The following is a 12,064-nucleotide window of genomic DNA, read 5'->3' on the forward strand; positions in this document are numbered from 1 at the left end:
ACATTTTCAATGACCAACGATAGCCCTTTTAATCTGGAGATTTTATGGCGGAGAGCCTCCCTTCTGTCGTTCCGCCGACGTGTAATTGTACGCGCTACACTTGTGCGGGGATTTAGGCACTCCGGTATCGACGTCGCGAGGAGTGCTAATGTATTGTGGGAGGGAGTAGCGGGGATCCGATGGGCGTATGGGGACCCGCTTCTGCACTAATGGCTACTTGATCCCCATGACAAGGGTCATTTGTTTTCCACCCAAGCCAGCTTTAAATGCCCGGCAATGGGGGATCAGGACGTCAATTTCTCCCCGAGAACGGCCGCACGAGGGCTTGTCGGGAGAAGGGTGCTTGTGTGTGCGCGCCGGCGGTCACGTTGTACGGGACCCACGCACCACGCGAGCGTCGGGAAACGCTTGTCGTTCACGGCTTCCTAAAGGGAATCGTGTTTCCTCTTTGAAGTGTTCTGGGAAAGTTGGTGCACGTTGCATGTGAGGACACTGTAGCCAGCGAATATGATACATGTAGTTAGTATTGTTGGAAGTCTGAGTATTGAATACAGATACAGACCGCTTGTTTCATGGCCTGGATACAGTAGCTCAGGGTGATATTCTTACCCTCTCCTTTTGTCATAGCCAGTTAGAACTAAGGCAAAATGATTATATTGCCTCCCAGCCCTTCTAGGGAATTGTTATCAGGTAGTTCTATACATGTACATGCTAGACATATTCAATACGAATTTTCTCTGGCTTATCTTATTATATCAAAATGTTACTATTTTTGTTTTCTGTTGTTACCACTGCATCTATTTTGATCACTAAACAAGCAGTTAGCATTTCATTGGTACCTACCCTTTTTTTGTGACAGTTCGTGAAGATTTTTGTTCAGTGATTCATTGTGAATCATGCAGAACACTTTACCATGTCACCTGATGGAACGAATGAACTGAACTTATTATCATATAATAACCTTGTTTCATGTCAGATTATATATCTTGTGGCTGTCTCCAAGCAGATGTTGTGGTAGAAAACCTTTCCTTTTTTCTGGTCTGACAGGCCACCTTTTCTGATAGTCTTCTACCCCAGTATTTGGAGTTAGCATTGATGTTGGGGGTAGAAAACCATACTTTTTTTTTTCTTGACAGACCATCTTTTCTGACAGTCTCTTCAGGGTTAGACATGTCCCATCGACCATTTGCCCAGGGCAAATAAAAGCACTGTTCAGGCAAGTGAATACTAGTATCCCCCTGTACTTGCCCGATTGGGCAAGTAAATTTTTTGGAGGCAATGTTTGGAGCAAAATTACACATCATTTTCAAATCAAGATATTTATATTGATACCAGTCAAAAATATGCCGTTTTGTCTGAAAAGTTTCTAAGTACCCTTATTTTGGTAAATAAAGCAAGCGACATTATAACAAAGACTTTAGTGTTTTTTTATTGAAAAATAAAATAATTTCCTTCCTGCAAGAAGTAAAATGCATAGAAAAATGTCAAGTAACCATGGATTTTTTAAAACTTGTTCAACCCTGCTTTTACCCCATGGCCTACTACTAGTGTTTGGAGCTTTCTGTTGTGGTGCGTTTGGTATGGTAATGCTACCATCATAATGAAAAGATCACCTGGAGTGAGGCTAGGGAGCGACCCTGTTACTAACAACTGTGTAATCAGATCTGAACATCAGGTGGTGGTTCTAAATAAATGTGGGGGTGTTCGGGTCCAAAAATTGCCTTGTGTGTGTCCAAGGATGTTCATTCTCATATCAATCTATATTTAGGGACAGTCAAATGGTTTTTATTTCATCTTTCTGTGCAGTAGAATTAGGATTTTATATTTTTGGGAATAGGGTTTTTTGTTCACCAAAAAAAAGCCACCAACAATGACATATATTCCACTACCAGTATTTCTCTTCAATTCTGTAACATTCTATAACCCTAAAGTCATGTCTTTGAAAGTCATAAACATTACTGCAGATATTTTGAGGAAAAAATTATTGTCAACTATTCCTAGAAAGAGAGTATAGCTGTTTAAGGGCTGTATTGAAGGTACCACAGCAATGGAAAATCCAGCGGCTTATTGTAATGCTCTTTATCCAATTTTCTTGATCCATACATTTGTTCACTACATGACATGGTTTAGTCGTAAGTTCTTTTGAATTTTCTGGCCATATTTCAATTGATCCAAATCTGCATTGAAAACTCATTTAAAAATCATTTACAGCAAAAGAACATAATTTTTTGTTTTTAAAATAGCAAAAGCATATCAGTAGAAAATAATTTTATGCAATTCAAAGTTTCAGAATTTGCATTTTGGATGGTAGCGGTGAGAATACCGTACGCGGCTCATAGCCCCTTTGGGGGGAAATCGCGGGAGTTACTCTAAGACCTAATGAGATGCACATAATACTCTACAGGGAACACGTGACGGCAGACATCGCACCAATGTAGGTCAGGCTGAATCCCCGCAGGTGATGCAGATGAACCCGTAATGTGTCGAGCTTCTTTAGAAATCTGTGGCGCCGGCCGTAATAACACCCCCCCCCCTCCAGTGTTATTAGCACAGCCACCTACGCTACTGATATATGCAACTCCTGACGGGCGTTATGTATATTAAAAGGATCACTGCTCTTTTTTTATGATGACTAAAAAGCGCGGGGGGGACTTTTATGAATTGAATTCTGTTTTATAAAGATCTTGTGGCTTGTCAGTCAGTCATGATATAACATAACAAATATGAAAGCTAAAATGTGGGAGACCTGTAGAGTTTCTTCATGTTTTTCTTTTTCTATTTTATGAGTTGTGTTCTAATTTCTGATTTACCTTTTTAATACACAAAAATCTTGTGGTTTGTCAGTTATGACAAAAATGACAATTATGAAAGCTAAAAAGGGGAACCCTAGACTTTCTTCATCTTATTTTTTTTCAGTTTTGTGAATTGTGTTGTGATTTCATATTTAACTTCAGATATAGCCCAAAAATCTTGAATGTGGTTTGTCTGTCAGTTATGACTAAGATGACAAAGTGTCAAATACAGCCATATCCACCACAAACAAAGGGCAGAGCTATTTATTATACTATATAGCAGTCTGAATTATGGTGAATTATTCCATAACCCCCTGCCATTCACTCGGTGCTCCCTAACAAATTTGGGGCGGCTTCGGCGCAACTTGAACCGACATAAAAGTCTGCCATTTTAAGATACTATTTCAAAGTACATAAAAAGTTTATGGTTGTGTGTTGAGGTTTTATGCCTTGAAAGTGTACACACGGTTTGGTACGGTCAGTCGTGTGGGGAAGCAGGGCTCTCCCCAAGCAAGGATGCTCCCCCTCTCCCCAAAATCATAGCACCTCTCCCAAAATGTTCAAATTTAGGGTTTTCTTTCAGTATTTTTATGAAAATTCACTGATTTATTTTTGTGCGACGTCAACCGATTAGGGAGCACCTCTCTAAAAATTTCTGGGGAAACCTCTGGGAAGTGAATCCAGGACGCGCCCTGTTCCTCTGATATATTTGCCTGGATGCCCTTGGTTAGACACGGTACACGGGGAACATATGGTGCAGTAACATTGGAAAGGTTAGGCCATGGCTGCACTGGAACCTCGCAAATTGGAATCGGTTATTGGTGTCAACCTGTTGGGGTTCAAAACATTAATACTCCTTTTTTTTTCCCACCACTCGTGATCATTTCTCTTGTCTATTGACTGGTCCATTATATTGACATTTAATATCTGGATACGTAATGATCTGTTATTACTTAAAAATGTTGTTAATAAGGGCATTTATCATAATTAGTCTGTGCAGAACCATACAATTATTCTGAGTATGTCAAAAACTCATTTATTGTAGAAAAAAGACCAGGGGTAACTGTACTATTAACTGTTGTAATCATCTATTAGTATTACATTTTTAAATGTTCTTTGCTGAAGATTTTTTTTTTTTGGAAACATGTATTTGAATCTTGTCCTAGTGTCATAATGATTATTCTCTCTGGTAGATAGAGCTCTCATTCTGTTCAACTCAACATAGAAAAAGGCAGACTTAAGAAGAAATCGAACCTAAATAGTAAATAGTAGCCCACATAAGTATGTACAGTTTTAAGTCAGATTTTACTGTAATTATTTTCCTGTCTATTCATGACCTGTATTTAGCTTGTAAGAGCACAAAGGTACAATGAAGGTCTGTCATTCATTTACTCTAATTTTACGTTACAAGCTGTGAAAGTTGGATCCTGATGTAGAGAATTTGTAGGTTGTTGCGCCCGGCAGTTGCCGTGTCCTGGCAGCTGTTTAACACAGGACAAATGCGGAGGGACAGGGTGTATTGTGTTGCGTCCCTGCCTCTGTTGTTCATTGTGTGTTTTAGTCCTATTGTGTTGTCCGCCCACACTACTAATCACAACAAGGGAAACAGCTGCTTCCCCATTGGGACAAAATCCACCTGTTACTCCCTTATGGCAGGGGCGCGCCATCCACGGAGAGGGGGGAGCGTAGCGCGTCTCGTTAACAATATTCCCTCACAAACCGCCGGATTCAAAAATTTACATTCTGCATACAAATATTCATAAACATGAGTAATCTTACCCAGAACAGAAAATCATATCTCCCTTCCAGTACCTAATAGTGACAAAGTTCCTGTTATGTTTTTATTTGTGTCCCCTATATGTAATCTTGGTACACCCCGTGCCTGTGTAAAGGACAGCTATTCAGGCCCCTAGGAACAGCCAGTCTCTTTGTTACACTGACATAATTAGCTCAAGGGAAGGTCCGTTTGTGACTAGGGCTGCAGCCTTCAAAGCAGCCATCAATAGATTATATATTTGTGTGTGTATAGTTCTTACTTTTGTCCATGGAGCATGTAATTTCTATTCTTGAAATATGAAGTTACAGAAAATTTGTTTTCCATGGAGCATCATTTTGACGGTAGCTGTAGGAGTGCAGAAACACTCTCTCCTGATAGACCATTCACTTTCTCTGTTATTAAGCTGTTACAATAGGGCCATAGAAAATTGATATTTGATAAATGGACTGAACCAACTGGACCTGGTAGGAGGTAGTCAGTTTGAATTACATGTGATGTTTAAAGTCGCGTGATAAACTTCATGTAGAAATCAAGCAGCTAGGATGCTTACATGGATTATGAATGAAGAAAAAATGTCGTCCGTACAATGAAATGGAATCATTTTTTAACGTGTTATGAACCCCTGCCTGTTTGAAAAATGGAACGGTCCATGATTTGCATCAGGGCCTTTGTTAGCGCTATAAAGAGGCCTAAGATTGGAGACACCATTCAGTCAAAACCATTTTAGTGGAGTGACTTTGATGGGAGGAAGGCACACTAGAGACTCGCACTATCAACCAGAGGCATTGTTAATCCTAAAGGTTAGAGGAAAAAATTTGGCAGCATTTGTTTCAGTTTTTCTTCTGCTTTTGTATTTTTTTTCAAAGCATTTGAGTGTTTTTTTTTTAGATTCATCCCCATATTTATCGCATTTACTGATTTTTTTAGTGATGATCATTATAGAATATAGTTCTGTTGTCTAACTCTAAAAATCCTATAATCTTATTTCAAGTATTCTACATTTTAGATCACTGTGCAGTGTGCAATATTTCTTTTATGATCCATATACCTTATGTTTCCTCAGCTGCGATATATCTAGCCTGAAGGATGATTATTTTGATGATAAAATATGCTTTTTTTTTCTCTCGGTTTGGTGGACATGTTGTCCCAGAATGGTTTTCTCTTTGCCATCTTATCCAATAGTGTTAAATAGTGTCCAGGTACACACTGATGTCAATGATTTATAGGTTTTCCTTGATGCGGCATATGATTTCGGATAAAAAGAAATGCCATGAAATGGATACATTTGTGCAAGCTGTTCTGAGCGCGTTTGTTCTGCCGCTGCCTTTATTCGTTGCGAACAAAGTTTCATCCTTTGTTATCATTACAATGTAGTAAGAGAAAGCAAAAATCTTGCTGCGTGAAACGTAATTACTGACCTTTGATTCTAATTGTTTTCTTTTTCCTAAAAACTGTAATTCAGGGCATATCTACGTGGTAGGTACTACGTAGTGATCTTGGGTATACCTGGATACGTGTATGTTGGTGAATACAGATCTCTTAAGAAGCACTTCTAGTACCATGGATGTCATCTTTTCTTTCTTGAGTAGAAGATGAGAAGTCCTTTAACTTGTGATTTTCGTGCACACCACAGAAGACAATTGCTTGGAGTGTTGTAAAAACTGACAGCCTCTCGCAGTTGAGTGGCATCAGTGCGGATTCTCGTCATTCCCCACACAAAAGAACCCAGATAAATTGCTCCAAGTCCGATCCAGATGACATCCCAACAATGGGAGCCCGACAATTGTTTCCTGAGAAGGACGCGCTGTTTCCGTAGCTTACTGAATAGTGAAGTCTTCTTCACGCCCGGAATGACGTCAGTGTTGTGTTTTCTGTTGTTACAGGCCAAAAATGGGTGAGAAGCGGCCAGCGTCACCTGAGTTTGACAACACAGTAAAGCAGCAGAAACTCCAGGAAGACTCAGACGCAGAAGTGCAGGACGAGAGTCACGACGTCATCGAAAACACAGTGGAAGCAGCAGAAGAGACGACAAACAGGGAACAAGAATTGGAAGAATCCAATGGGCTAACGGGGGAAACAGATAACCTACATCAGGATTTGAGCACAAACGTTTATACTAGTGAAGAGGACTCTAAGACTAGAGCACAGACTGAGGTGTTTGATTTAAGTCGACCAAAGATCCGAGAGAGTCCGGCGGGTACGAGCCCGGGAGCGAAGGAACGAGGGAGCGACAGGAGAGAGGATGTGATAGAGAGGAGGAAGACGAGTTTACTGAGTGTTGTTGACAATCTGAAGCAGAGAAAGATGGAGGAGGTGCGGGTGAAGATGGAACAGATGGAGGAGGAGTTGTACATGAACGGCGCGGGAACCGACGCCGCCAGGAAGAGCGAGCTGGAGAGACGGCGGGACGAGACGCGGGACCGGATCGTGAGTGGGCTGGGCGTGGTGAGTGCGATGGCAGAGCGGTGGCGGGAGCAGGACGTGGCGGACACGGACAGGCTGACGCTGGAGGACCGGGAGCTGCGACTGGCGGACAGGGAACAGCAGCTGGCCGAGGTGTTGGAACAGCTCAGGGCACTAAAGGAACAGCTGCTGACACAGCAGGATGAGATGAACAGGTGAGCAGGAGGTTTACTGGTCTAAAAACACAAAATCGCTGTTTCTTAGCTGACAACATGTCTTGATCCCAGGACAGGTGTAGAAATCTGAAAACTGCCAATTCATCTGTTGAAATGAAGATTATGAACGCCAACATAATTCCATAATGTTAGAATGCCCTGTTTTGTTGAATGTTAATCATGACAAAACAAAAAGAAAAATACAAAGTAGCTTGTTTTGCAATTATTTTTCAAGAATATGTGTTTTCGAGAATAGAGATCTATTATTGCCTCATCCTTAAAAAGTCTCTTTTCCTTTTGTAAGCCAACAAGCCAAGCACAGTCAGACTTGCTCTCAATCTACATGTAACAATATACATGTAAATGTGGAACACAAAAGGCATGACACATTCTTTGAAAAAGAGTAACTATCAAGGGTTGTTTTTCCTATGCTGAGCTATGCTACCCAAGCAGTTGCATCAAAACAGATGTGAAAAACCGTTACACTAGAGTTTTGGGAAAAAAGGGTAATCTGGAGATTACCAGATACCTTCAACCCAATGTTGATGTCACACTTCTAAAAAGCCACATGACAAGTCTCACTGGATCAGTCTACTGAGGAAGACCAGAGAGACTGGTTGAAAGCTTTAGGTTGGTAGAAAGCTTTAGGTGAGAGAAATGTTTGTGTTGGACCAAAAGTTTTAACTTGCTGTGCTGTTCCAGGGTGCAGCAGGGTCAGCTGGCCAAACAGCAGCAGCAGCTGGAGATCCAGCGACAGCAGCAGGAGCAGATCCAGCTGCAGCAACAGCAGCTCCTGCAGCAGCAGCAGAAGATCCACCTACTGGAGCAGCAGGTGGGGAGGGGGGCGTTTTGTAGCAGTGGGGAGGGGACCGTGTTACTAGCCTTCGCTAGAGCTGTATAGCTAAAAAAAAGGTTGTTGTGTAAAGCAGTTCTGTAAAATTTCAATGGCAGCAGAAAATACCTACAGGAACTGGAGCAACATGGTAGTCTTTGCATCCAGAGTCCAAAGAGGAGTCCTGCTGGTTCTCTACCACAAGCCACATGATCTGCAAGGCTTAGCCGGCGTTTATTACTATGGTGATATTTGGAAGCATTCGGATTTCCATGTAACTGTTTGTTCCCCAGGGAATGTTATAGAGTGGTTTTGTTCTATGGTTTTTATTCTGTCCTTTCCGTGCAGATCCAGGAGCAGTGTAACAACGCTGCAGCCGGCCAGCCGTTCATGAGAATCATCCCAGTGTTCCCACACGACCAGGCTACGGCGGCTGCAGCCGCGGCAGCTGCAGCTGCGTACTACCCGAGCATCCCACGGACCCTGCCCTACGGCACGGCGGACCAGTATCCAGTGGCGCTGTCGCCCGCGGCGGCGGCACGACTCCAGATGGCGGGGATCCAGCCTAACCTGGCGCTGCACTCCCTCGGACTGGACCCTCGTCTTCCTGTTACAGCAGGGTCCCTCCCTCTCACATCCGTCCCACAGGTCTGTCTGTTTGTTTGTTTATGAGGAATATCTATTATGTTGTTTTCTAAGCAACTATAAGCCTCCAAGGACTGTGATTTCATACAAAATCTACACAACGTACTTGAATGTTTGTTTTTACGTTTAAAATGCCTATGTTCGAATTCTGAAGCAAGTCTCAGTTTTTTTCCCCCAATTAACTTAGCAAGATGGTGGCATTGAATGACCAAGTGGCTAGTTCAGTGGACACAAGATTGAAACATTGTGGATTTGATACCTTACATCCCTGACAGATGCTGTGTCCATAAAAAAGGGCACTTGACATGACTTTCCTTACTCCACCCAGGTGTAAAATGTGTACCTGACAAGTGTACATGTACATGTACAAATGTAAAACGTAGTGGAAGGAGAAGGATGGGCTCTGTCTTCCGATACCATTCCGTAGACAGAGTGAACTAAACAACCCCCTTACCCTACAACTTCAACAAGGCCATGGGACTACCTTTTATATATCTTATGTTTTTGACAGGTGCACAAGCCTGAGCCATCCGAGAGCACGTCACCCGGGCAGGCCACCACCCCGCAGAGGAGCACCACCCAGTCCTCCAACTCTACCACACCACAGCTCCACAGCATCCTGGTCAACAGCACCGCCAACCCGCAGCCTCTCAACCTGTCCCAGAAGGCCCAGTCCTCCTCTCCGGAGAAGAAGATGGCCACGTCCACGACGACGTCACCGACGGCGGGAGCGAAGGCGCCGAGCCAGGCCACGGTGTCGGCCCCACAGACGAGAGCCTTGCTGTTGAACAGTCTGTCTCCGACAGCGAGGGCACAGCTCATGGCCCACGACTCACAGGCAGCTCTTCAGGTAGGACTGTCAATCAATCATTCAATCAATCAATCAAATGGTTTATTTATGATAAAAGACACTACAGTCACGGTGAAATTTTGCCTTTTTAGTATAACATTGCACTTGCTTTCACAAGACTTGTGTAGATCTTCTCCTTACAGAGCAAGGGTAAGTAGGACTTGGGCAGCTACGATTCATGTTCTAACTGAATGTGCTAGATCTCTGCCTCCTTGATCTTACTGTGGGCCTCACAAAGTTACATGTATGTGATTTTAGGTGACTGTATGATCCTGATTATGTCTGAGATAGGGCCGGTAGTAACCCTATGGCCTGCTTCTTCCCTGTCTTCACTCAGGCCAAACAGCAGGCTGAGTTGGAAAGACTGCGGTCGGTGGGCGTGCTGACCACCACGGCTCACATGAACGGACTGTCCCAGCAGACCTCGCCGACCGCGGAGGGCAGCAAGGGCGTGGACAAGGAGAAGATCGCCCTGGAGGCGCTGACCCACCAGCTCTACATGCGGCAGATGACCTCCGGCAAGGTTGGCGGGGAGGGCGCGTCCTCGGAGCTGACTCAGAAAGTGAAGGAGCCTGGGAAGATGGTGATAGACCTGACCTCGGAGGAAGCGGCTGCGTCCAGCCACCATCGTGAACTGGACGCTGACGGCAGGCCAAGTATGTACATTTATATCATACCCGGGCCGCAATAATGTTTGATAACAGGTACCTTTACGGTACCGCCCGCCATCCATGGCTTCCATAGAACAATTTGAACACGTCGAATGCAGGATTTGGACAATGGAATTGATGTTGTCGCATTTTTTGGTTGAGGGACACCAAATTTTGGCTCATTTTGCATTGAAAGGCTCATTATTTGGGGTGGGTATGGCATAGATAAAATACAACATTGTAAATTGGTCATTTGTTATCTTACAGGCATCCAATAAAATTTCAGGGTGGCAAAACTAGAATTTTAACTCCAATTTTCTGGTCAAGTTTTTAATGTAGTCAGTTGAATCAACCCTGCCCCATAGCTTACTGATCTATGCAAGACTTAAATGTGATGTCCCTGACTGAAAACTGTTGCTTGTTTGATTGCGCAGGCTGGTTCTAGCTATTTATTGGTGGTACCCAAAAATGAACACCTCTCACGTAGCTTGTTTTTTTGGCTTTTTCAAATGCTTCCAGTATGAAATGATTACGGAAACGTGGTAAGAAATGACAATAAATTTCAGGTTCACACAGATTTCTTTATCCAGAATATATTTTGTTTGGATTGCCACCCTGAAATTGCATCTCAGCAGAATTTATATAGGCAATGTAAAATGGCTGGCTTAGAATTGTGGTCCATTATTGGGTTGTTAATATAAAAACGATACTTCATCTTGCAGATCCCCACATACAAGAAGCGAGGATCTACCGAGAGGTCAGGGGTCGCACGGTGAGCGAGCCGCACATCAAGCGACCAATGAACGCCTTCATGGTGTGGGCGAAGGACGAGAGACGCAAGATCCTCCAAAGCTTTCCCGACATGCACAACTCCAATATTAGCAAGATCCTCGGTGAGTTACAAAACCCACACATAGTAGAATAAGTGGGATCATTGGTCTTCCACTGTCTCAGAAAAAGATGTCAAACCCAATAAGTTAGATTTTAGTGTTTAGTAGCTAGAGCAGTCACATACTATATTGTTATCCATTGTCCATCCTTGATTTTCATGTTACATGTACTTGCAATTAGCCTACGGGTAAGAATTTGCAATAAACTTGTGTTAAAATACAAGCTGACAAACCTTGTTCTTCAGGTTCTCGATGGAAGTCCATGTCTAACCAGGAGAAGCAGCCATACTATGAGGAACAGGCACGTCTCAGCAAGGCCCACCTGGAGAAATATCCCGACTACAAATACAAACCCCGTCCCAAACGCACCTGCATTGTGGATGGGAAAAAGTTGAGGATAGGTAAACGAAAAGCATCATTCATTGGACAAGAGAGGGCCTGGCTCCTTGCAGGTAGTACAATCGTGCTTGTCGTATCAACGTGGGACTAACCCAATATCGGGGGCCACATTGTCCGGTTTTTGTCAGACCAACTACTAGTACTATCACAGCATGCACCTGACAAAAGAAAAGTGTACTTTGAGAAACTTCAATAGTTATTTCAGTCTGCAATTGCTAAAAATTAGTTTCAAATTTTTACATATTCCTCAGTTTCAACTGCTACTGCATTGCCACGTTTTGACTAAAACATTGGGGTGATGCTATACAAATGTTTTCGTTTTCCAATTTTTATGATCATGCCTTTCATGTATTGTCTCTGTTTGGTTCACCCATTATGTACAGATTTCCTTTTCTGTTCTGGTTGTTTTTTCCAGACAATAACATGCTGTGGAATTTTGAGTTTTGTTGTGTTCATTTTTTGTGTCGTAACCTTTCTGTACAGTCATCCTAAAACACATCCTTTGTACTTACCACAAAATCAGAAAACTTTGAAACCTACAATCTTGCCCATTGGGCAGAAAGATTAGCAAACAATAATTTTCACTCAATGCCCCAAAAATCTAACACAAT

General features: G+C 42.8%; 1 protein-coding gene across 1 annotated transcript in view; it reads left to right on the forward strand.

Moving 5' to 3' along the window:
* LOC109481786 (transcription factor Sox-5-like) overlaps positions 1 to 12,064 on the forward strand; it is a 47,890-nt gene that overhangs the window by 27,375 nt on the left and 8,451 nt on the right. Inside the window, exons 2-8 of the mRNA XM_019784375.1 lie at positions 6,453 to 7,187; positions 7,890 to 8,019; positions 8,368 to 8,667; positions 9,176 to 9,514; positions 9,852 to 10,170; positions 10,887 to 11,057; positions 11,300 to 11,526. Coding sequence (XP_019639934.1) covers positions 6,453 to 7,187; positions 7,890 to 8,019; positions 8,368 to 8,667; positions 9,176 to 9,514; positions 9,852 to 10,170; positions 10,887 to 11,057; positions 11,300 to 11,526 — 2,221 coding nt within the window. The remainder of the gene's footprint in view (positions 1 to 6,452; positions 7,188 to 7,889; positions 8,020 to 8,367; positions 8,668 to 9,175; positions 9,515 to 9,851; positions 10,171 to 10,886; positions 11,058 to 11,299; positions 11,527 to 12,064) is intronic.

This window comes from Branchiostoma belcheri, unplaced genomic scaffold (genome assembly GCF_001625305.1).
Source record: "Branchiostoma belcheri isolate BF01 breed outbred unplaced genomic scaffold, Haploidv18h27 scaffold58, whole genome shotgun sequence".
Taxonomy (NCBI): Eukaryota; Metazoa; Chordata; class Leptocardii; order Amphioxiformes; family Branchiostomatidae; genus Branchiostoma; species Branchiostoma belcheri.